The sequence below is a fragment of the Drosophila yakuba genome, chromosome 2R (genome assembly GCF_016746365.2).
Source record: "Drosophila yakuba strain Tai18E2 chromosome 2R, Prin_Dyak_Tai18E2_2.1, whole genome shotgun sequence".
Taxonomy (NCBI): Eukaryota; Metazoa; Arthropoda; class Insecta; order Diptera; family Drosophilidae; genus Drosophila; species Drosophila yakuba.
In genome coordinates this window covers 21,267,688-21,294,244 of record NC_052528.2, presented here as the reverse complement: position 1 = coordinate 21,294,244, position 26,557 = coordinate 21,267,688, and the positions used below count along the sequence as shown (strand labels likewise).

Genomic DNA, 26,557 nt, shown 5'->3' with positions numbered 1-26,557 from the left:
CACAAAATCCCATTAACAAATTTACACATTTTCAATATTGAAAATGTGCTTTACTTTATGTATAATAAAAACAAACCGATAAAAATCCAAAAGCCAAAAAAAAATAGATCTGTGAAGCAGAAAAATACTTTAAATTAAGCAATGTAAACAACGTTTTTTGCCCGAAAAAACTAAACTTGTGCACATGCTTGAGGCACTTATTTAAAATCTATTTTTGATTTTTTGTGGCTGCTGCTCGATGCGCACATTTATTTGGTTTTTAATTATTTTAATTGAACGAAATACACAAACACATGATTTCCTTTGTTTTCGACATGTAAGAGCAAAGTCAGTGCAAAATCCTCTTAGCCTTCTTTAGTTGAGTGATAAGCGGCGCATTAGTGGGGTAAATTTATGGCCAACTCTCATGAGCCGAGTTGCTAATGCTGGGATTTCACAGCTATTTCTTATGGGATTTCTGTGCTGTCGCGGTTTCGCAGATTGGTTTTCCCCTGTTACAACATCTCGAAATTTAGGTGGCAAAGTTTAAAGATCACATATGTTCGTGGCAGTCAAGTTCAACAATTTTGAAATAAACCAAGTGGGAGTTTTTAGACAGGTAAAAGGAATGCCACACAGAAATAAATAATTGAGCGATGGAGAAAATATTTAAACAACTTTACATATTCAACGAAAAATACATTCCTTTGTGACTAAATAAGAATTTAATATATTAAGGCTTAAAGTCATTAAACCATAGAAAAGTTATGTATTTTCTCTTTGGCTCCACTCCACAAGTAATACTGAAATACATCGTTCCATATTAATCTTTAACAACTTGGCCAGGCTTAAACTGACCCTTCTGTCTCACCTTTAAGACTTAACTCACAAAGTCAGTGAGCTGCCACTCGAGACCCAGTAGCAATTGCATAATGGACACAGGTCCGTCCCTTTGATATGACCCAAAGATTAGGAAACAGGCACACACAATGGCGTTCATGGGGCGTATGATTAATAAACACTTTTAGTTTTCGTTTCGGTCAAAATGGAGAAACCTTTTCAAGAGTCATAACAATTAACTTTAAAGGCTTAGACATAAATCCTTGCACAATTGTAGTCCTCACAAAACATACATGTGTATAATAGAACACGAAGAAAAAGGCAGAAAGTAAAAAGTAAAAGATGAATAATGAATGAGCCGCACGCGAGCAGAAACCAGGTGGATTGGGGGCGGGGAAAATGTGGAAAAGCTCCGCGGCCATGCATGAGTAACACTTGACATTGCCTGGGCCGAGGAAAATGGGAAAAGGAAAACCCACACACACGCACTGTGCCCGAAGGGCAGCCGAAGGAAGCTCGTTTCTAGTGAATTATAATATGGCATGCAGATAAAACATTGAAAGTCAAAAGGCCCTGGGGGAACTACAATTAAGCGCACTACCACCCGCAGCCACCCACAAAAATTGAGAGGAAAAACATAGCAGTTTCAGCATTGGCGGAAATCATTTTCAAATGTATGTTTATGATATTTTGTAGATAACTGCAAGTGCTGGCGCAAAGTTTACTTGGAATTAGCCATATCACAGAAAAACAAAGCCTACATATATGCTGCGTATTTCGCTCATTTTTTTTTTTTTTGCCCGGACGAAATACCACATAAGAGAAGAAGAAGGAAAAAGCCCAGGAAATCTCTGGCCAAAAAGAAAAACAATTCAACAGTTTGTTGCCAGCAACATGTTGCCAACGTGCGGTTGCAACACTCTCCTACGCTCTCTCCGTGTTGAGTTTTCCACTTTGATAAAAGCAAAAGACCTGGCCATAATCGAAACAGTCTGCAAAGGATTCTAGGCGCTAGCGGTTCTCCAAAGATAACATACCGTCAAGTATTAGGCAACGGCAATCGTCGCGTGCGTTTTAACCAAATATTAAATCGAAAATCACCTGGAAAAACGGTTGAGAAAAGTGAATTTTAAGTTTTGGAAAAGAAGAAATTCCAAAAGCAAGCAGCAGTTATTAAAAGTAAATATGACAAGTTATTTGAAACATTTTATAGGCGGAGAACACTATATAAGTACATTGGTTTCGACAGTTATACTTTAATATCATAAAAAAACTACCTCTTATACATGTTTATTTTTAAACGCCCAAAATGTTTATTTATACAAAGCAAAGGATTTCATTTAAGTGTTGCATTTATTGAAATTTTAATTTAGGTTCTTCAATATGAAAAAAGTGTTTAACCTTTTATTTAAAATATTAGCATTCTCTACAAAACAAAATACATTAGTGGTCCACATTATAAAAAGCTGCATTCTTCAGAGTCGTTTTTTATGAATTCGTTTTGTATATAAAAAAACGCTTCTAAAAAGGAAATTTACATTTTTTCTCACGATTTCCAATCATTTTATTCAAATTTTATAATCTATGCTAAAAAGCCTTTTAAATCTGGGCTAACTAGCCTAAGCTGACAAACGCTGAGCAGATTGTCCTTTGCAAAAAAAAACGTTCAATTTGCAATGGATTGCCAAAGAGGTGGAAAATTGGTTTGAAGAGGTCGTCGAAAAAAGAGCAACAGTGAAAATGAAAAAATGTTTCGGCCTTGCGTATTCAACCCGCTAACAGCTTAAAGCGTGTCAAATATCTGCATTTTCCCGGGCACCACGGGGCCAAACCTTTTTTGTGATAATTTTTCAAGAAGTCCGCATTCAATTAGGATAGAAGGCGAACCCTCATTGGTATGCCGAATGGCAGCCGCAGGAACTGACACTGAAATGCCGTCGCCATCGCCGAATGTCCTTGACTTTGCCTATTCATACGCAAAATTAAACAGCAGAAGGGACAAATAATGAGCGGGAATGGGTTGGAATGCCATGGTAATGGGCACCACACTACACTACAGTGTGGCAATGCCAAGTGGGGCTGCGTGCCAACATTTACGAGTCCCCCTAATTTATGCTCATTCATAAATCTCCCTCCGTGGAAATCTCTTGCAATCGGCGACGCAGTCGACGCCCGAATGTATGCAACGCCATGAAATAAAGCAAATTGAAAATTATGACTAAATCAAGGACTTTTGTGAGACAACGAAGCTCTGCATACCCTCTAAAATGGCTAGGATGTTTTATAAAAAATCGAAAAGAACAAATTTGCTAAAGAGATGTTCACATACTCGTAGAAGAAACGCACTTAAAAATATTTAGAAACTAACATAAATAGGCAATGTATGACATTTATAATAAATAGGCATACAAATTAATGAATAGGAAACTATTAATAAAATAATAAAAACAAAGAACTAGAGCAAGAATGAAAAAATATGATTAGAAATCAAAATGGACCTTGCGAGAGCATGTGCAACCTTTTATGTTTTGTGCAGCATAAGGGGAGCTGTCAAAAATAATTGAGAAATATCTAAATATAAAACACGACCCTTCGCTGGGTTCCCCTGAAGATTCGCAGAAGATACACAGCGTTGTTTGCCAAGTGCAGAATTGGCTAATTAGTTGACATACCAATTGTAACTTGCACGATCCGGATTGTCCAACGTTCGACCCATTGCCTAATTGCTTAATTGCAATTACGTTCCTAGTTTAACACAAAGTCAAGCGAGGAATTTCGTGTACGAACAATTAAAATAACTAATTTCCTGTGATCATTTAATTTGAGATGCTTTCATTTTCGTTGTTCTCGATTTTGTTCACGTTCTCGGCCAGCGAAAACAAATAGAAATATCGAAGCCGAAGAATTATCAAAATAAATACGTTTGTCAGCCAAGAATGAAGGCCTTGTTTGCATTCTCGGCCATTTAATGGCATTGGGAAGGAAGTTGGATTTCGTTTATAAATAGACGGCTATTCGCAAAAGGATGGGTGATTAAGCGGATGGAAAACACTGGCCGAATATGGCGACGTCATTTGACAGACGCAGAGATGAGCAATGATTGCCATTAATTTGAATTAATTTCACACTATTCAGGGACTGCAAGATTGATGAGTTATTTGCAGTTTAAATTGTGTGGGCTTTCGAATACAAAATGGAAACAATGATGTAATCTCTTCGCTGCCAAAATAAATATGGGCTCTGTAAATTTCCAGTTAGTAAGGAAAGCAATTCGTAAAACAAAGCTTCCGGTAATTATTTATCTACTTTTTTCAAAGAACGAATTTATACTCAATATTAATTCTGCGTTATTTAAACGAAATGCGCGGTTTTCGGAAAATAAATATAAACTCGGAAAAAATTCGGGGAAGCAATGTTAATCCGCATTTTGATGAGTTGGCTTTCATTCGAACTGAAAGAAATTATTAAAATTGTATAAAAATATATTTTTATATTTTAAATTTTTTTGACACATCAGATACAACCAGCCTTTCTTCTTTTATCTTCTTTTACTTAACCTGAAAATTTTCGACAGTTATTTTCAGTACACCCACCACCTTCGAAAATGTCCTGCCACATTTGAAAGAGGCATTTTTGCCCACAGGTATTGGGCGTAATTATCTTAGAACAATGTCAAAAACACAAAGTGCCATTAAAAAACGTTCGCGCCTAGCGGTAATAATTATTCTAATTACGAGGCGTTTTGCTGGAAAAGTTATCGAGGTGCTTGAATGCCCCGCAGGGTCTGTCAAATATGTATTTTGTCCGTGCAAACAAACCAAGAAGTGGTGGAGATCCCACAGCAATCAGCATAATTTTCCTCTTGTTGTATTTCACATTTTTGCGTATTGACTCTGGCCTGAAATCTTTCCACACGCCGACATCCAGCTGGTTAATTACAGCTCTTGGCCCCGAAGAGCATTATTATTTATTATTATTATTATTATTTCTTGATTGCTATTTACGCAAAGGCAGCGCAAAAAGTGCCTTCTATTAGCTATGTAAATATTTACATCATCATCACTTGAGGTTTTTCGGCCACAATTACGCGTTGCGTCACCAAACTGAATAAACACTAGGAAAGTCTTTAAAAAACGATGAAGTAAATATTCGTGTGTGGAAAATATATACATATGTGCATACCTTTAGCAGTTTTGCATTTATTGTGATCTTTATATGGTTCTGCTTTTTCCTGGATTCCGTGAAAAACAAAAGAATACAATAAAGAAAAACAAATGACGCAGGTCTCTTTTGCAGGAATTTTTTTTTGGCTTGTTTGCCCGGTTTTCATTTCGACGCTTTCCTTTTGTCGGTTATTTATGATGGCAGGCAATAAAACTGCAATTCCAGTAATTGGGCAAACTTCTTCAATACCTTTGCACTCTGTCGTCTTAAAATTGTGATAGAGATTGGCAGGACTCCACAATCTATTTTGTTATTTATAGCTTTTGATTTTTGAGCCCCTTTCGACCCTTACAACTGTCATGTCCTCGATACAGTGACAATTTTCAAATTGAGTGACAGGCATATCCATTACGAAGTGCGTTCTATCCCAAATGTTGAGACAACACTCGCTTTTCCGGTGATTTGTTTACCCAGTTTTGCCTATAAATTTTAATGTCATCATCATAATGTAATATTAATAAGATATCGATTTGGTTTCGCTTTTCAAAAAGCGAAATACATCGGAATTCAAGTAAGAAATTGTAGGTTCTGCCATTTTATATGGCTACTATTTCAATTAATAGCTTCACTGTTTGTCAATTGTTTTTGGTTTCATTTTAATTGTCACTTCCTATGCATCACGTATACGCAGTGTATGCCAGCACTAAGACGGAATTCGTTGAAAGATGGAATCAATTTAATTGTCACACCCCAGACATGGTATGCACACCATAATTAATCTGTTCTCCGTACTTTATTGCTTTCTACAAGCAAAGGATCGACGTCTGACACGGTTTGCATGTGAGCGAATTGAATTTTATTCACAGCTGACGGGGACTAATAACAATCCATAAGTATGGCCACATGGGGAGTTGGCATGGCAGGACATCGCATTTCCCCTCTGTCCATTGGGAATTTAATTAAAACTGTCTAAAGCCCAGCGGGTGTCAGTCGCCGGACAAAGAGCAAAAAAATGTAAAAACCGTGGTGTCATGCAAAAAACCATTATTCTTTAGATTTCATCCATGCTAGATTATTTTTCAATATAAATTCAACGGAGCCCAGTGGTTAACCAGAGTTGGCCAAGCTAATTACGGCTCCGCGGTGACCAATAAAATGTAATTAAAGTACGGGCAGCAGCAACAGAAAAAGTGGGCAGAAAAAAAGCGGCCAAAACAGCACCGCAACTAGCTTACAAAGAAGGAGAGAACTGAAAATAGTTTCCCTCTGGCCCTGCGAATTTTCACACATTTTCTTTCGCACGCAGCGCTGACGGAGTGGAAAAAGAAAAAACACAAATGAAAAATAAAATACACAATAGCTTCCGAGCAGCAGGCACACCAGCACCAGGCAACACATCGTAAACAACTCTTGGCCAGCTCGGCATGACAAAAAGCCCAGATAAAATCGGCTACCGAGCCAGATGCAATGTGCCCCCCAAAAATGCTTGTAATTTAGCAAATCGCTTCTCCAACACGAGTACACAAATTGGGTAGATTATCGACAGTAAATTACAAAGAAATTCTTTTCGGCGTTCAATAATTTCTATAATTGTTTACAAAGTGCCCAGGTCCGGAGGAAGAGGCATCTCCTCCTCATTATCATCATCCTCCTCTGAATGCAAACTACATAAATCAACATGTGAGGCATCCTACTAAATCGTTCGCCGCTGCAGAGGAAGGAAAAATAAATAAAGCGATTTATTAAAATCAAAAGCCATAAACCATTCCATTAAGTGAGTTCTCTGGTAGCAGCTAAACATGTGAATTATAATTATACCTATCGAAATGACCACTTTTGGGCAATTAAAATTTATGTTTGCACACCATAAATTGGGGCATACGGGTCCATAAATCAGCGACAAGTTTCCCGTCTTTATATCAACACTACACTCGTATATCAACAGATTCTCATTGGGTACTTTTCGCATAATGCCCAACGTACCTTGGCAAGCAATCATCTGCTCGCCGATGACCTAGCAAATTGGCATTTAAATTTTTAACTGCATTTTTATGATGGCTCCGCAACCCACTGACTACCAATTTCTTTGGGCCAAATAAAATAAACCGTAATGCAATAAATTACGCTGTTTCTCTTGTCGATCCTTCTGCAAATTGTCCGCCTGACCATTTGGGCCATAAATTTAAACCCCTTACCATACGAATCTTTTGTGTCCGACATCCGACATAAGCCGTTTTGGGATAAGTCTACGGCTTTTGTGGGTGGACACGCAAATCAATGTTGGACCTACCATTTAATAAGCAACTCGGGGGATTAACTGATGAATATTCCTTGGGATAACCAGCCTTGCATATACAAACATATTTCTTGAGGCACGCCAAGCAAATGTCAATGTCAACTGGCCCTGTTTGGGCCTTGGGTTTGCCTGGGCTCGCCTGAGTTTTCTTTTGGGTGGCCCAGAGTGGCCCAAGCCAAGGCTAAGTTTATTATGCCGCGAAAAATGCAGGCCCTCGAGTGTGAGTGCCGTAACCCTTGAACTCAAAGACATAGGAAAAACAAAGACCCAACTGAAAGTACACCCACCACCACCTTGTGTTTTACATTTCAAATGCTAAGCACAGTGGTGCCTTAGCAATTATTCAAATCAGGACTTTGATGGTAGCCTTAGTTTAGTCTATTTTGATTTTCGTTTTAAATCTTGATATATAATGCAAATTTATAGTTCTTTCTGCCAATCAGAAAGAGTATTTATTTCATTTATTTATGTGTTATTTTGCATTTACTCTTTTATGATGATATATTTCTTGATCTCATAATATTTATAAACTTACCTTAATGACTTTTAGTTAATGTAAACTCACAGCTTGCCATCTTTCTCAGAAAAGATATATATGGGCAGGTACTAATTTTGTCAATTAAAAATTAAAATACTTATTCAAAGAATGATATTTTTAGACTTGCCTGTATAAAAAGCCTGCGGGCAAGGAAAACTTTCTGCCAGTCAGTCAGTATGTTATTTCAATCCCCTGCATTTGAGTGCCCGAGCTGCAGGTCCCTTGCACTTGAATGCATTTTACAGCGAACTGTCTGTCTGCTAGGTCTGCTCATGTTTCAAATGTCAGATGTGTGAGAGTGGGTTTTGTGCGAGCAGGAGTTTTTCGTATTATTATTTATGAATGCGACTTTGGCTGACATTTACGTATTTTGCGGCAGATGCCCTCGTTGTATGGATACAAGTGTAAGGGTTTTAGCAACTCGTGAAAGCCATCATCTAGCTTTACAACTGCTTCTGCTTCACTCATGGCCAATGGCAAGGAAAGTGCAGTAACATTGTACGAATTATGGTCAGGTTGTAAACATGAAATATCCTATTAAACGAAAGCGGGGCGGAAGTCACTCCATTGTTTTACAACCTTTTACCTAAGTGCATTTTTAGGTGCATTAGAACATTGATATGATTCTATTAGCTCACACACTCCGTTTTTATCACCTTTGTGGGTGGAAAGCGGGGAGAAATCCATTAAGGGATTCTGTAATGGATGGCGGATTTGATGGATGCCTTGAGATACCATTGATCCATGAAAGTGACCCAAGGTGCAAGGAGACAAAGAGGAGTCCTTCCATCATTTACGCTATCATTAATTGAAAGGACACCTTTGTTACGGAAGTTGCGAAAACAAAACTTAATTAAATTAACGCAAGAACGGAAAGAAAGATAAATATTTTATGTTACATAAAAAGCTATTATAAAACTGTAAAATATAATTCCAGCTCGCTGATTTGCGGATTTTCAGCTTTAACAATTTTGCACCTAATGTGGATTACCCTTTTTAGTTAGCCCTTGTAGTTAAATAATGCTCCTTACAAATAGGTATAGTACAACTGTGTGGTAATTAAAGCTATATATAGATGCAATGGTATGCCATCAAACCAAATAAAGGCAAAAACCCTAGTCTATAATTCAGACTAGGCAAAAACACTGCGGTCGGGCGCAAGTTCTTAAAATAGAAATAATAACAGATACGCCAGCAACAAGCGGGGGGAAAACCAGGAAGGGGAAAAGGAAAGGGAAAAGGAAAAGCGGGGAAAATGCGGGGGAAATGACAGTCCGCCGTCAAGCGGGGAAAATAAACAGAAAAACACTTAAATTAAATTGCGAACTGAGCTTAATGCACTTAAAGTCAGTACATGGCCAGGAATGGGTGGATCTGTGGGTGGCCATTGTGGGGCAATGCCAATGTCAGACAGACAGACGGATGGATTCCATTGACAGGTAAGCAGGTGCTCTGCGCTTTTCCCTGCCGTTACCCCGCACCCCCCTCTGATTTCCACCGACTTTTCCTGTGGCACTCGAGCACGCGCCCGAGAAAAGCCAAGAACTGAGAACTGAAAATCGAGTGTAAGCCGCGGCTTATGCAATGCGGCCAACGAGGCTTGACAGTCTGGTTTGCTTTTGCTTATCTGCGTTTTTCTTGGCCCAAAGGCTCGATTTGCTTTCTGGCTTTTTTGCCATGCAAGGCGGCCATTAGTGACGTCGAGTAAACCAAAAATATTTCCTGTTCAATAGGCCGATCCCATTGATTCGTGGCGGCGAAAGAATATTTAAATATGAAGTTTGCCAAGTTTATTTCCTTTGGGGACGCTTTGTCGCAGTTTTGGTGGAACCAACTTTTTATCTGCAGCATTTTATTTCATGTTTTTGCCTTATCGTTGTTTTATTGATTTAATTTGTTGTTGGGCCCAAGGCTAAAAAGTATTGAATATTCAAAAAGCCAAGTATAAAAGTTGTCTCGTTAGTACAAACTGCAACTTGGTATGTAGACACACCAGAAAATATAGAGTCGCTATTGAAGTTATTTTCCTGAATCCCTGCGGCTGATTATATATTCATTGCTTTAGCCATATTGATTTATTTATTTCCCCACCAAGCTGCATGGGTTTGCATATTCAAATGGCAAAATACCAGTGAAATGTTTTCCATTTATTTAAACTATTCAATCTCAGATTAGGAAAATCCGTTTCGAAGAAGATTCTATTGGGAAATTATTGCTTTTCATTTTATCGTGGTCATTTGGGCAACACACCGAAAAATCTGTATTTAGTTTCTTTTTAGCATATACTGAGAGATTCCCTTTGGAATTGCTTTTATTTCCTTTAATACGGTAGAAAATATTTATATTTTTGCAAATTCGAATGCCTGCGTATTTTTTCTATATAAATTCCTCTCCCCGAGGGCACTGCATTTGCAGCTTGGTCCACAGCTCATTACACAATTTATATTAAAGCCGTAACTTAAACCTCGCCATTCAGTTCAGCATTAGCTGGCATTCAGTTGGAGCGGGGCCAAAAGTATTTGCCATATTGCACTCTGGATTGCAAAAGTTCTCGACCAGCATTCCGCCATAATCGTATAAATACGTATACAGTTCTAGCACTTCCTTTCTCAACATACATTTGAAAAAAAAGCAAAAAAAAACAACAAGGACAACAAAGGATGTTGGTGGGTTGGGTGAACAGCGGAAGAGGCTTGAGGCGACTGCAGTGGGTGAAATGCAATTTCCAGGTCATAAAATGACTAGGCAGGAAAAAACAGCAGAACAAGTTCTTTCACTTGGCCCGAACGAGAGCGTTCGCAGGTAATGGCCATCAACGCAGCCGGTTAATGCGGGCCAACTTGTTCTGCAGGCAGATGACACTAGTTCCCAAAGTCCTCGCGAACGATGCGATGCGAAAAGTTTGCCGGCAAATTAAATGAAAGTTAATATTGGCAGCGTGTTCGATAAACAATGGGGACACAGTCAAGAAGTTGGTCCTAATGCGATTATTGCACAGTGTCGAATGTCTTTGAGAATTGGCAAGATGCTTAAGTTTTATCGAGGAAACCGAACTTTTAACTTTTGAAATTTATTTATGGTACAGCACCAAGTGCGATAATGATTTTTTATGGTACACTTTTCACTGTTTGAATAAGGTTTAATGGTGGATTAATTTCAACCTTGATTATACAAAATGCTTCTAATTTTAGAACACCTGATACAGTCCCCCCATTTATTGCCCTTCAAATTGAAATTAGTGGCAATTTTCTCGTGTGCCAAGAACAGTGTGCATTGCGAAACTCATTTAGTGGTAACATCTGCTGCAAATTTATGCTCACGGCTTTTCTATTCTGAGCGTTGTTTTAGCCACAGAGAAGCGACCGCAGCAAACTGTCAACGATTCCCACCGCAGATATATGTTCGTATACGTATATACGTATATCCGGAAGCCGGCAAACGAGCTGGCTAAATCCAGGCCAAGCTGGCACTTTTCAATGTCCACTTAAGTACAGCTTTGGATTTAGTAAATATCAGGATTTCATATTCCACTATTTGTTCCTTTATTAATTTGAATGCCATATTTTGACTTTATACGTATATACGTATATCCGGAAGCCGGCAAACGAGCTGGCTAAATCCAGGCCAAGCTGGCACTTTTCAATGTCCACTTAAGTACAGCTTTGCATTTAGTAAATATCAGGTTTTCATATTCCACTATTTGCTCCTTTATTAATTTGAATGCCATATTTTAACTTTAAAAGCCTTTTGTATGCATATAATTAAGACGTTCAAGAGACGAACAGTAAAGGGTGGATTAAAAGCTAAATAAGATACAAAGGGGTTTTAAAATTTTGCTTTAATAAATTCAATACTTTTATCAACCCATTAAACCCATGAAAACATGCATTTCAACGCCGGAAAGTATGCAATTAAATTGTTCTTTTCGTCCTTAAGAAGGAATAAATCCTAAACAGAAAATATATTTTTCAATAAAAAGATGTTATAAAATAAAGATTTTCACTGAATTTCTAAAAGTAAATAGCCCAGCAAAGAAAGGTCGCTTGCAGTTGCGCACCCTTGGTAATTATTTTTTTAAGTGTGCCTTTCAAGCCAACATCATCTGCAGACGCGCCTTGAGCCCAGGACTTTCCTTTCTTATTTTTAAAACCACCCATCCGCGAGGCAACTGCAGTTGCGGGTAGCTCAGCAATTTTGTTTACATTTCATGTTTTTCCTCTTGCCGCTGGTGTGTTTAACTCACAATGACTTGTGACAGGGGCGGTGTCAAGCGATGTGCGAGTGGGGGTCGGTTGGGGATCGGGTTGGGGGTCGCTTGGGGGCCGCATGGAGGTGGCGTTCTGTCTTATTTCAGATGCGGGAAATCCCCGCTCACCGATGCAATGTCGACGCCTCCTGCGCTGCAGTGGGACTCCCACTGTGACCATTTCTCACCCGCCATACACGTGTACGTGTGTAGGGGACCTGCAGCTGCGTGGGTTTTCGTGGGTGTTTCTGTTTTATGCTATTAATTTGACAGTTTCAGCTGCGCTGACAACTGGCTTTTCCCCAGACACCGAGCATAGCGTTTAATGGCTGCAAATTAATTGTTGTATTTCTTTTGCTGCTCCCCCAGAGATAATTGCTCAGCATCTAGTTTCTCAGCGAGGACAAATAAACCCAAGAAAAGAAACCATAAGAAATGGACTCTGCCGCCGCCGCCGCCGCCAAGCGCGTTCAAATCGAGAAGGCCCACAACTTTATGCGCCAGTATCGCGATCCCGAGTCCAGGGAACTCAAGAAGCTGTCGGCCAACCAGTTCATGGATGTCTGGGCGCACTACGACAAAGATGGTGAGTGTAGATCAACCAAGGCATGAAGAACTTTCAACAAAATGAGTATACTTCACTTATGTCATTGCTTATTTGAATTTCAACCTTAGGAAATGGCTACATTGAGGGCACCGAGCTGGACGGATTCCTGCGGGAGTTCGTGTCGAGTGCCAATGCCACAGACATTAGTCCGGAGGTGAGCCAGAAATGGTATGGAACAATTGCATCTTAATCCCTCTGTCCCCATCCCCAGGCTGTAACGGACACCATGCTCGAGGAGCTGAAGTCCTGCTTCATGGAGGCCTACGATGACAATCAGGATGGTAAAATCGATATCAGAGAGGTGGGTAAATACCTACGTATACCTACGTCGGAATCAAATTTCGGTTTTCTGGGGGCTTACATGTCGTATGCGCAATGTTGTCTGTATGGATTTGTGTATTCGAAATGACATTTCCGTAAGTCGTGCTGGCGCCTTCCTTGCCTTCTTTAAATTGGTTTTTAAATGTCTCGGCCGGCCCGAGACCTATAAATTATTTGGCGATTTTCCCTGGAGAAAGCATCAGCTACTGGCAAGTACGGCAAGGTCCTGGCCCAAAAAAAGTTTTTTCTTCGTTTTCCCTCATTGTGTGGAGGCCACATAAAATGAGTTTTTAATTGAAGTTGAACTGGCAGCAGAAGTACGGACTATTGGAAGGGGATTTTTCCATTACTTTTTTTTTTTTTATACCAAATAATAAAGCAGTGCACAATGGACTTTTGATAAATGAGCCCACGGAAAAAAAGAAAGTTTTGGGAAAGAAAAGTGAAAAGTTCAAGTGGCCGGGTCCCCCATGGATTCATGATTAAGATTGCTCGCAACACAAAAGGCACTGTGAATTCATAATTCATGTGGTCCACATTACTCATTCGCCACGTCGAAAACCGATTGAAATGGCATGGACTGTTAAATTACTGGCTTGTCAACAGGGCTTTGGCCTGGGGATAAACTTTAATTACGATAGTGCTGTAATTACCAACAGCAAATAAAAATGCAAATCCCACGGCCGCAGCGAATTATAAAGTTTTTCCGGCCACAGATGATTACTTGTAAAGGGCGAGGGCTTCAATTCGACACTTGAATTATGCCGGAAACTTTTAACGAATGCCGGCAGCGAAACTTTTCCGGCTGTTCGCTAATGAAAGTGCAGCAAGATTTTCTCGCCTTTCACGCAATGCACCGGAAAAATAGCAGACTTAGCTACCCAGCATTCCCCGGAGCATTCCCATTTATAACTTATTTCATTGTCAAGTCACGCACTGAAACAAAAAGGTATTTTTCTTGTACCTCTTTTCCGCAGCTGGCTCAACTTTTGCCCATGGAGGAGAATTTCCTTTTGCTCTTCCGCTTCGATAATCCTCTGGAATCTAGCGTTGAATTCATGAAGGTAGGTGTCAATCTGGAATTTCGCACCCAGAAATTCCACAATTAATTTGCACTCCCATCTCGTTTCCAATTAAATTAGATATGGCGCGAATACGACACCGACAATTCGGGTTACATTGAAGCGGATGAGCTGAAGAATTTCTTGCGCGATTTGCTCAAAGAGGCCAAAAAGATTAACGATGTGTCCGAGGACAAGCTCATTGAGTACACCGATACTATGGTAAGTCAGAAATAAAATCAGTCAATTAAATTCATTAGGATATTGGATAAAAATACAAAAAATATATAAACTGCTTCTCTATTACAAATACTCGGTATTCAACTAACAGTTTCATAAGAACTTAATATCCATGTCAACAAATAAACTACTTAATCAAAATTCCCTAATGATTAGACATAGAATTCCTAAACAAAAACCATTTCATTATGAGATACATGTGATCTGAACTGCTGTGATTATTGACAGATGAGCCATGCACTTTGTACACAAAAGTGTAAATTATGCAGACTGGCTATAAACACACAATAATGTATGCCCAAACACCAATCACCATTCCCGTCCCGATTGCTTTCAGCTCCAAGTATTCGATGCCAACAAGGACGGACGTCTGCAGCTGTCGGAAATGGCCAAGTAAGTGTCCTTGAAGTCGCGTTCTGAAATTCCAGGCAGCAGCCAGCCAACTAACTTATTTATTGCAGATTGCTTCCGGTTAAAGAGAACTTCCTGTGCCGCCAAGTGTTTAAGGTAAGTGACAAAGATAAAATGTGCAGAAACATCGTTCAATCGAGGAAATTGCCAAAAGCAGATACTGTCGGCATAGCGCGGTTCTCCAAACATTTATTATTAAGAACTTATTTATGAAACCAATTCAAACTCGGCTTGCCTTGAACAAAACACGTTTAGCACCTAGGACTTTAGCCTGGACTTTTGGTTTATCACTAGCTGCAGCCTTGACTTTCCAACTAACTTAGCTTTGCAACTAACTCAATCAGCAATGCATATTGGTTTTGTCTTTTCTTTTGTTTATCTATCATTTCGAGCGATGTCTGTGCCGACTTGGGAAATAATCTTTAAAAACAAATTGTAAGAAAATGGGCAAACATTTTATTTTTAGTCAGGGCACTAGCTAAATAGTTGAATTTCCATGCGGAGAAGAAGCAATAACTAAATAGAATTATATAGGATATCAATTACCATAAAAATCAATTACCAAATTTAGTTTTCACTCATGAACAAACATTAATTGGCGAAAAACCCTGCAATGGTTACTGTCATTCTATGGCAGCAAATAAAAGTCCATGGACTAAACTAACTTTCAAAAGTAAATGATTCGGAAGCGAAAGTGTTATGCTTTTCAGAATGGAATCTCGGTTCAACAGAGATTCTAAATCCTTTTAAAAGCTTTTCATGCTCGCTCGACAGATCGGCAAATACAATTTTTGACACAAAAGGACAACGCCACTATTTATTTTTCCTTTCGCATTCGAAACTGAATGCAACATAGAATTGTTTTTGGCCATAAAAAAATATATTCAAGCCAATTTAGTCTGCGTCGCAACAAATAAAGCCATGGCCAAACAAAAAATAGCAAAGAAATATTGTCTACAATCGTAAAAATAAACCAAGCAAAATGGCAAAGCTCAGCTGAAACTGGCAGGTGCTTTCCACCCACACCAATTTCTCTTTTTTTTTCGGAGAAATAAAATGCGTGGGAGCTGGTGGAATCAATTTCCGAAGGCAACAGCTTCCTTATTTCCCCAGTTTTTGCTGAAGCGTCAACAGATTTGATGCGATTTGAATGGGCTGTAAAAAACGGGGAAGCTAAACAGCAATCACTACACAAACAGAAGGTGGAAAGTCCCCAAATGGCTGGCCATTAAATACTTTAATATTAGTTTGCCTCGAAGAGATACCCAGCCGAACAATTAGCAGAAGAAAAGCCATGTGGTGTTGGGAAAACAAACTTTTTGGCCACGACAGCAGCCACCGCCAGATGTTGGGCCTTAAAATTCCCCTGGGAAATTCTACGAACCCATTTTGACTTGGCCCAAATGCTGATGATGCCAAATGCGGTTAAATGAAGCACTGTCATTGCATTCGAGACTGCCTCCGAATGTCACGTAGCTACCCGCAAGCCAAAACTTGGCCAAAGGAGCATATACTTCGAGCATGTTTTCCGTTTTCGCATTTTAAGCATGTTGGCAAGGAATCTGGCCATCCAAATACCAAGAAAACGTTTTGTTTGCTGAATGCAGCAGCTGCTTATGAAAGTCTTGATGGAAAGTGCCTCACGTATATGGACCCTTAAGGTGAAATGCTTCTCAAAAAAGAGGTTTCCAAACATTATTTGAAATTTCTTAAAAAAATATTTAATGATTTGAAGTATATAATGTGCTTGCGAAGCTAGAGTACCATGGATCAGTTCAGACAATTCCACTGTACATAAGTAATGCTACTTAATAAGGGCAGGCGGAAATAAATGTTGGACCTGCAGCCTTGAAAACTCCCAATTTGCTGAGCCAGCCCCTTCGAAATTTCCCGAGTCGCGTTTTCCACGTCCTCAGCAAACACTTTTTTGCCCCATCTCGTGTTCGTCCTCGTGTTTGGGTTTCCTTTTTGCTGTTTGCCACATGAACCACACAACGCCACATATGTGTACAATCCATGGACTTGCCACCCAAAGGAAAACCACCTCCATTTGGTTGTCGGTTGTCGGTGTTGTTCTTGGCAATCAAGTGGGTTAGATGCACGGCCAAATGATCTGAGGGGGGAGAATCGAAGGGCATTGAGTGCTCTTATTGTTATTTGCTGCAAATGTACGTGCTTCAGTCGCATTGATGCTTATTCTCATTGCTCATTGGCAGTAGTTGCCGAAAAGTTGGATGTGTTAGCCATCGGAGCGCTATTTTTCGGCCAAATTTAGTGGGTGGCGCCTCGAACAGTGGTCTCGAAATCAAAAGCATTGCATTCAGCCAGAACCCATTTTGTTTCGGTTTTCTATTGCAATCGGATTCCCATTGCACTTAATCACATTGCTGGCTGCTTGGTGGCAATCCCACACGTTGCTGAAAACTAAGCGGAAAATTTTGGTGATGTGGCTACGAAAATTGGCGTTTCTGATGCACTGAAACCCCAAATGAACACCCACGACTATTTAATTATAATATTTCAAAGCTAATTAACGAAACTTTTGCTTCAAAAAGCGGGAGTACATATTTGTTTCATCTGAAACGCAGAGAAAATGTTAGACGTCTTTCTTTGTGAGAAACTTACGATTCTGATCTTTAGCTTTAATTAAAAAATGTATAACGAAGAATCCTTTAAATTAAAAAAAATATTGAAAAGGGAATTTTGACCGTTCTATAAACGTTTTAAATTTCATCAAACTAGCTGCCACATTTTGGCCCAGCAAATTTAATGCAAATGTTTTCACAAGCCATCACTTCTCTATCCAAAATAAACATATTGAAGTCTTCTTGATGTCAGCTTACATCCTTCACGCTTTCCAATATAAAATGGCAAGCTGCTGGTGTAAATTCAAATGCAACTCGCATGTTCCTTCAACGAGATATTTGTGTTGTGCGCGGAAGGACGTCCTCTTTGCCAGGGTGGAGAAAGGATCTGGAGCAGGACTGGGGACCCAGAGCCATGTAGCGATGTGCACCCATGTGGAGCGGCAGTCCGAGCGAGGAGCAGAAGAAGTCGCAGGATTGCACAACGAACAATGCCCAGTGCTCGGTGCTCGGTGCTCATGGGTTGCATGCCGCATATTTGCTCATTGTTACAGCTCGCAGCACAAACGACATTTTATTTGGTTTTTATTGATGGTGGGAGTGGACAAGAGGGGGCACCAGTCGCTGGGAGTCATGCATAACAATGTAGCGGGACAAGTTGGATTTTAATCGAAAACGCCACGGCGCGGACATGGTTGCTGTCACTCAGTTCCGAGCCACTGAATCCTAAGGCATTCGAGGCACCTGACCACCAAAGATACGCGTCTGTACTTACCGTACTTTCGCCATACTACCATCCTACCATCGTAAGTCGGCCGTTATGAAGTGCCATAAAAAAGGCTGGAAGCCGCGGCTTCTGGCAGCCATAAAATAGGTATTTCCAGCACATTTACCCAAGGTGCAGTTATTACTTTTCAACATAATTTCTTCGTAACCATAAAAGCCAAAGCATGCATCAGCATTTTGATAACCGCAGTGGGCCAGCTGCTGAGCTATACTCGTACATCCTATGCAATGCCCCCAAAACTTTTTTTTGTAAAGCTGCATGACTCCCAGAAACTTCTGTCTCCGGGCGTCCAATTATATGGCGCAGTGTATTGCTGGCTGGTGGCCAAAAGTGCCAGAAAACGTTATGCTAATGCACATCACGTATACGCCGCATGCACCGCAACGAGCAGTGACATAATGTGCTGCAACAGGAAAAGCCATTGCAACTGGCAATGGGTGTGGACAGGAAGGGCGGGGAAAAAGGTGGTGGACAGACAACTAGGGACACGAAGCAGCAGGACATTGTGAAAAATAGCCCGGTACACTTAGCGTTTTTTTTTGAAGGCGGGAACAACAAAAAACATATGTATATGACCCCAAGGACTCGGCTAAGTAAATACGTGACATCGCGGCACAGACATTTTTTCAGTTCGTGTTCTTGTAATTTAATTTTAAAACTTGCAATTAGAAACAATTTCGAGCAATTAACTAAGAAAGCAGAAATCGTTTGCTCTTCAATTGGTAATGCATTTGACTAGCTTACGTTCAACTAAGCGTATACGTAATATTTCTCACTTTTGATTTTACTGCATCCGGATCTTAGATCTTTTAGCTTACTAAAACAATAATTAAAATTTTAGCCTAAAATCATGTATACAACTTTAAAACGCTAATTTAATCAACGCTGGCAATGATTAAAAAAAATAATAATAAAAATATATATAATTTAATATTTGCCTAATTTTAACAGCCATTAACAAACTTAAATTGCTTCAGTTTATGACTCTTCTAACTTTCTATATATCTTTTTCGTTTCCCCCCGCCTACCTCCTCTATGCCATCTGTATACTATCAACAATATATACCATATATCTTTGCATATACTTCTATAATCTTGTGCATTTTTATTTCAAAACAAAAAACTTAACAAATATCAAACTAAAAATAACAATTACCGAATTAACTATACCGTGCACGTGGTGTATAACAATTTGGGCTGCCACCTTCAACTTCCGACTTATCTCACAAATGCAATTTGAAAATCAACTCTGAAATAACAAAACAATTACCGCAAATCAAAACTCTTGCCATCTGCTGTATATACAAAAATTTGCATACAACAATCTGCAACCAATTGCACTGCCAACAAAAAAAACAAACAAAAATATTTCGTAAAACAATACACAAACTACTATTTGCATTACTGCAAACAAAACCGATACCAATGAAATGAAATAAATAACATAAAAAACGTATATATATATATATATAAACCACACACTGAAGGAGGGCATTGACGTAAGTATTTTTCACCCCATCATGAAACATTCAAACAACCAAAAAAAGAAAAGCCCCACAAAAAATAATAACTCATGTGGGTAATATAGTGATTACAAAGACACTGGTGGCCCATTTAAACTCTCAATAAAAGTGTATCATTTTGTGCTTTGAATAACACTTGTTTAAACAATCGTTTTTTGTTTTGTTGAGTACTCAACAATTTAAATTTATCGAAGAAAAACACCCCAATGTATTAAATTTCATGTTCATATACAGAAATGCATGAGCACAGCATGTTCTTATTTTTGAGAATAAAATATTATTTTTGCTGCGTGAATGTTATAAATCTATCCATTCAATAAATAAGGCGAGCTTATATATTCAAATACACTTTCAAAGTTAAAATAATGGAGTCAATAAGTGGCTAAAAGTGCTATCAAAATATTTATGAGGTTTTTTAAGCCACCTAAGAGGTGAAGTGTGCCAGACATTTTAAATTGTATAATGCGATATACTAGTTTTTTGGACAAAAGCTTTTAGACAGTTCGTCCAAGTTTCTCTTCTTTTTTGTTATAGTCACTAATAAAAGCATACCTCTATTAACGATGAGAAACTAAACTTGCTGCCAGTAAAAGTTAGAGTAATTTGCAACTTGCCGTTTTTAGGGTCCTAGCCCAAAGCCACAAGCCAACTTGAAACAAGAAAATGATATCTACGAGCTACTAATTAGACTTTTGATGGCATTGGTCCACCCCATTTGCCACTTAACACATCCCTACATCCCTGCATCCCTACATCCCAGTACGTGAACAGCTTTTGCCCTAACGATGTGAGGTCCACGCAAATTACACGTTGATGTGGAATTTCTTCGCCTCGTCCTCCTTCCTCATCCATGGGAACCTTTTGCATAATTTAGTCATTGAGTTCGGTGGCTGTGAGGCTGTAGAGCTGGAGAGCTGGGGGAATGGATATATTTTGTGGCAGTGCCATATGGATAATGGCAGCCGCAGGCTGACACGCTCTCTGCCATCGGCTTTTCAAAGTGTTGAAGTGTAAAATAATTACTTCATTTCATCAATGTGTTGGCATGGGGCCACATCGCATCGCATCGCATCACGTTCAAGGCGAACATCGACTTGAGTCTGGGCAATTTGACAAAGAGCCAGGCCACGAAAATGAAAATAAAAACCCAGCTAAGTGTATACCTTTTGCGTTCGTGTGAAATTCAATTTAAGGAGCTTTGCCACCACCAAGTTGGAGCAGGATCGCAATTTATAATGCCGGGCTAAGCTTATTTTTTAAGGCTTAAGCGGAAAAGGGTACCCACTTAATGGGTTTCTAATCCCGGTAAGAAAAATACAGTGCGCCCGCTGCGTTTTCTTGGCGCCAGTAAAACAAATGTTATCAGACTTTCCCAAGGATAAAGAAAACAAAACCTCGAGTTTCACCTCGCAGCTTTTCACTCGCAGCGTAAGTGCACTGTGGAAAATAGAAGTTTAGTGCATTTCATTAAAATAGTCAACGCTAATGCATACTTTAAGGCTACATTTTACGATTTAAATGCTTTCTGTTGCATAAGCAAGGAGCTTATTTACAAGGCTTACTTCTTTGAAATACTTTATTATTTTTCTCAGTGCAGTGAACTTGAGGCGCCACCTTGGCCACATTGCATAACCCCCAAAATTCGAAACTGCATGAGTATGTGGGGGGCACATACACGCATGTGAAAGAAGGTTTATATATGGCGGAAAGTAATTCGTGCAATTTGCCGGGCGCAAATGGAATCGATAAATTTCGTGTTCCCTCGTGGAAAACACATCCGGGAAAATCCCGAATGAACATGGGAAATGGTAATGACAAATCTGCTCTACCTGGGCCATAATTCATATTAATTAGCGAATGTCAACGGCAGAAACACACATATATAATAAACGGCAGTATGTTTCATTTAGCATAATTAGGCTTTTACCTTAAGCTTAATGAATGAGTGTGAATATGGAATACTTGTTTTTTATACGTAGCATGTTAATTATTCTCTTAGGGTTTTCCCAAGACTTATTTGTCATTTCTCATTGAACTCCTAAAAGCATGTTTTCATTATAATTAGCTGTATTCTGCATGAGCTCATACCTTTAAATTAAACTAATCAAAAACAAAATCGCACCAAAAGACACAACTCGACCTGTAGTTTAGGCCTATGATGTTATAGGGTAGTCCATCTAGAAAGATTTTTGATAGTCTAAGCAAAACTCTAGAAAGTGAGTTTTGTGCTATCCGAATTAAAAAAAAAATATTTTTGATATCCAAACATTTGATTTATAGATTTAGCATACTTCCTCTCAGACTTAATTATTTAAATTTAGTGTGTCCCTATTATACGTTATTCAAAAACTGTTATTTATGTAAGAAAAGTATGCTAAATCTGAACCTTACACATTATTTAAAAATACAATTTTATGTGAAACATGCATATAAACGAATTTTGTTATATATATTATATTGAGTATTGCAATTTGTATCCACAGGGCGCCACAAAGTTGACCAAAGAGGATATTGAAAAGGTATTCTCGCTCTACGACCGTGTAAGTAAAGCAATCGATTAAGGAACCTTTATAAAGATGTCAAATAAAATAAAACAATATGCTTGCAGGACAATAGCGGCACCATTGAAAACGAGGAGCTCAAGGGCTTCTTGAAGGACCTTTTAGAGTTGGTCAAGAAGGTATGTGTCACTCAAGTAAAAAGTAAATAAGAAGACTTTTCCGACTGTATGGTTGCAGGACGACTATGATGCCCAGGATCTGGCCGCTTTCGAGGAGACCATCATGCGGGGAGTTGGAACCGACAAGCATGGAAAGATCTCCCGGAAAGAACTGACCATGATCCTGCTGACACTGGCCAAAATATCGCCCGACGAGGAGGAGTAAGCCGGATGTTCGCGAACATACCACAAAGAGATTTTAGCCAACTCTATTTTTGTCACCCGAACGCGGGAAATCCAGAAACGAGGCCAAAATGGGCTTCTAGGCAATTGTTTACTTTAGAGCTGCATTAAATGGGGCAGCAAATAAATGAAAAAAAAAAGGAAAGTATATTGGAATCGGGGGTGAGTCCTGAAAAATCCAAACCGAAACGAAGCTATTGGTAAAATAAATCTAATATAAATGTTTCAATCTTAAATAAATGTTTATCGTACGTTAAGATATTGAGAGTATATTTCCCCCAAACTCAAACTCAAACTGAAACCGAAACGGAAATTTATCCAGTCAAACAATTTGCAACACTGAATCGAGCCACTTAAAGTAAACAATTAAGAAATGATAACAACAAGATCAGTACATCGATTTTATATTATACTATATATGTATTTATATTTTCTATGTGTATTTGCATAACGTATTTTATTTGATTACCAATTAAAATCGAAATAAAAGTAGTTATATATTTAAGGATACCACATTCATTTGAGACTACCTAAGTAAAAACATATGTGTGGCTACAATCTGTAGATAATTGTTGTTAATCATTGTGACAGTAACCCCCAACCCTCCCCAAAAGTGGGTGGCTGCATTCTGCGCCCATCTCCCCGCTCTTGTGCTATGTGTGCTATGAATACCTCCCGCAAACATCAATCAATCAATCAAGAGCCACTTGCATCAGCCCGAGGGTGATTGCCACCAATGCAGGTGAATGCAAATGAAAATGCATCCGCCACCTGAACGTGACAATGTCAAGCCGGAGGGTGGTGATGCATCCAGTTAATGTTGGACACTCTCGTCCTTGCATTTTCCACCCGAGGGGAGATTACGAGGAGCAGATTGACGCCGGTTGAGGCAAACATTTCCACTTAATTCCGCAGCTTAGGCAAATCGGTTACTTAATTTAAACGAAACCCGAAAGTTAACCTACAATGCTACGAACTATCTAACGTTCTTTCAAGGTGCTATAGCTATATACATTATGAATTGTTTCAATACATATTCCCTTTCCAAGCTGTTACCATTGTATTATTTTAAACCTAACTAACTAAAAAATTAACAACTAATAACTTAAGCTTTAAAACAAAGACAAGTTGTTCCAATCCTGAAACGCTCTTTGCCCAAGGATTCACTTTTAGAGCCATAGTTATGAAATAGATCAAATCCGAAGCCTTTAAAATTGAAACCCTGAGTAAAGACGACATGCAACAAAATGCCAACTTATCATATAAATATACTAATTATGATACAACTCTATATGATAACATACTTATGCTAATCCTAAGATATTGTTCAAAACCACATGCATGTAAAGCTTCGAAACAGACTTTCTCTATTTGAAACAAAGATACCAAATATCGAATATCTAAATGGATATATGTCTAATACTATCGAAATACAACAGAAATGTTTTAATAAAATAAATACAATACAATCTATGCAGACATCAAGGGGTCAGCACTCCAATCGCTGTCTTTAGCTTTCCTATGGTTTTATGGTTTTCCTATTCATACAGGCGTTTGTATCTCCGGTTGCGCTTCTCCTGGAGCTCTAGAAGATCTATCAGTTTCTTCAGCTGATCAGTGGCACCAAACACTTTCTCGGTCAACGCGGCTAAGGGAGTAGAACAATCCTTTAAAGAATTGTCCTGTTCCAGTTCCGGGTCCACGAGACAGTTGACAATGTCCATTGTTTTCTTGATTCGCGAACAGAAGCTAGTATGGAACTCTTTAGGTAAATACTATGGACATTAGATATAAGATAGTTACCACTTGGCATCCGTCATACGATTACTAATAATAAGCTGCCAGGCCATGCAGTTCTGCAAGTGCCAGGAACAAGAGCAAGTGCCTAGAGTTTCCGTGCAGGGATCCTTCCAGTCCTTGATAACCGCACACTGAGCTGGAGGAATCCTCACCTTCTCCACCAGCCAAGTGTGCCAGATAATCGTCTTCCTCTCCTGGAAATCCACTGCACTCCCACTTTCGTTCAACGGCTTAGAATCCAGAAACCTGATTCCGAAATGTCGCTCCAGAAACGAAGCTGCCTCCTTTTGAGAATCATGGGGATTGGGTTTGCTTATTGGCCCCACTTCCATCATCCCATTTTGGAAGTTCAACCACGAGGGATTCGCGCAGAAGGATCGTGTTGTGGCATCTGCATAAGTGAGAAAGCTTTCGCTAATGGATTTTATTTTGATGAGAATTGAAATGGAAAAATGTTTTTAAATCTATCTTCTAATTATAATTTATAAATTTTTAATTCATTATGTATTTAATTATATACTTTAGAATTTGTTTAAATGTAGTATTCTGGCAACATTTATATATACTAAACATAATTGCAAAAGAGAAGGATCCCATCAGAGCTTCTGAACTTCCCTTGAACAATCCTCCATTCTAGTGCCAATAAACTCACCCACTGCCGATGCTGACCACCAATTTGGCAATAGTTTCACAGCGGGGCGTAGCAATTTTTGTTCGAGTCATGGTCATGTAACACGGTCAATTTTACAGGATATCTCGAAAAACATACAAAATCAAATGGATTTATAGGTCGGGGACTACTGAGATTATCAGGCTCAGGTATTCATGGCCTTCGCATCCAGTTTCTGCTGATAGGCCAGTCTCTGGAGTATCGTGGGATGAGTGTGATGCCAGCGAGCATAGCATTGGTCGTAGACCGGGAAACTCATGTGATCCGCATAGATCTTGACCAGAGCCATCCTCAGTTGAATGGAGTATCCCAAGCGATGGGCAAATTTATCGGCGGCATACTCAAAGCGACGCAGATTCCACAACATCAGGACATTCGCCAACGTGAGATAAGGAGTCATGGCAAATCTCAGGACAATGATGAAACCCACAATGATGGGCATAACGCCAGATGCGAAACCCACTGCCATGTACAGCTGCGGGGAATGGAAGAACAATCCAAAGAGTCCCATGGTGAAGAAAAAGTGAATCTTCATGATGATTGTGGCCTTGTAGAAATGTCCATGCTTCCAGTGACCCAGCTCGTGGCACACCACGCCCGCCACCTGCATGTTGGTCAGACCTCTGCCCACCTCATAGGGATGGATCTCGTTGGGTTCCTTGCCCTTGTTCAGTAGCAGGGTGTCAAAAATCACAATTCTTTTCAGACAGCAGCTTCCGTAAAAATAGGCATTACTGGTCTGCATCGTCCGGGTCTTAATGATAAAAACCCGCTTCATGGGAAAGCCAACCATATCGCAAACCCGCTTCACCTCCGTATAGAGGGCAGTGCCCTCCGGTAGAACCACCTGTCGTCCAATGCACGGAATGCAGCAGTAGGGTAAAAAGAATACCAGCAACAGGGTGAATACAGCCCAGAAGAGCCAGAACCAAAGGAAGAAGTAGTACCCAATTAACTTTACGCTGAACACAATGGCCGCCGCCAACGGGAGCAAGACGAGCTGGCTCACGAGAATGGCCAGTGCGCCAACACCGCAGTAGCAGTACCACGGAAACCTGGTTGACATCCCATACCGCAGCTCCAGCAGGCACTTGTCATATAACACCACCGGCAGGAACCTTATACAGATGTAAATGGTCAGGTAGAACACAAAGATCAAAGTGATCCAGAACTCTTGGGAGGTAATACTCTGTAGAGTCATCGTAGACAATTTCCAGAGAAACGGATAGAAACCCAGTATCAGCTCACAAAGCGTAATTATCAAGTCGATGAGGTACTTCCATAGCTGTAGCTCCGTTTTATGCAGCTCGTAGATGCGGGCCCGATGGTAAATCTCCGGCGGAATGATTCCTCTCAGCTCCTCGGGCACCATAATCGCATTCAGGCACACAAATTGCTGCGGAAAGAGATCCACAATCAGTTCTTAATCGGCGAAGCAACCAATCCGCTACTTACCTGCCTCTTGGTGAGTATCATCTCCCATATCCGGTCAACTAACACGATCAGACATAACACCACCAGCACTATGACTGGATCTATTTTCGGCCAAGTATCGTAGAATGCCATCAAAACTTATCATGTTCCCCC

At 39.6% G+C, this 26,557-nt stretch overlaps 3 protein-coding genes across 5 annotated transcripts; 1 reads left to right on the top strand and 2 right to left on the bottom strand.

The window, feature by feature from the left end:
- Window positions 1-1,802: 1,802 nt before the first annotated feature.
- LOC6531709 (calbindin-32) lies at window positions 1,803-24,001 on the top strand. 2 transcript variants are annotated; one of them, XM_015196020.2, is made up of 12 exons: window positions 1,803-1,998; window positions 12,433-12,649; window positions 12,739-12,824; window positions 12,882-12,971; window positions 13,969-14,055; window positions 14,134-14,274; window positions 14,630-14,685; window positions 14,754-14,799; window positions 19,563-19,574; window positions 22,082-22,138; window positions 22,207-22,278; window positions 22,337-24,001. In XM_015196020.2, exons 2-12 carry the CDS (start codon window positions 12,499-12,501, stop codon window positions 22,481-22,483), a joined length of 945 nt encoding a protein of 314 aa, XP_015051506.1. In that variant the 5' UTR covers window positions 1,803-1,998; window positions 12,433-12,498; the 3' UTR covers window positions 22,484-24,001. The 2 variants fall into 2 exon arrangements, with proteins under 2 accessions (XP_015051506.1, XP_002092500.1); XM_002092464.3 differs by lacking the exon at window positions 19,563-19,574 and having other exon boundaries at window positions 1,804-1,998.
- Window positions 23,893-25,048, bottom strand: LOC6531708. 2 transcript variants are annotated; one of them, XM_002092463.3, is made up of 3 exons: window positions 24,953-25,048; window positions 24,304-24,714; window positions 23,893-24,249 (listed from the first exon to the last, which is right to left on the bottom strand). In XM_002092463.3, exons 1-3 carry the CDS (start codon window positions 25,027-25,029, stop codon window positions 24,039-24,041), a joined length of 699 nt encoding a protein of 232 aa, XP_002092499.2. In that variant the 5' UTR covers window positions 25,030-25,048; the 3' UTR covers window positions 23,893-24,038. The 2 variants fall into 2 exon arrangements, with proteins under 2 accessions (XP_002092499.2, XP_039229053.1); XM_039373119.1 differs by having other exon boundaries at window positions 24,304-24,691; window positions 24,953-25,038.
- LOC6531707 (CAAX prenyl protease 1 homolog) lies at window positions 24,987-26,557 on the bottom strand. The gene is made up of 2 exons (XM_002092462.4): window positions 26,426-26,557; window positions 24,987-26,366 (listed from the first exon to the last, which is right to left on the bottom strand). The coding sequence occupies exons 1-2, from the start codon at window positions 26,534-26,536 to the stop codon at window positions 25,116-25,118; spliced, it is 1,362 nt and encodes a 453-aa protein (XP_002092498.1). The 5' UTR covers window positions 26,537-26,557; the 3' UTR covers window positions 24,987-25,115.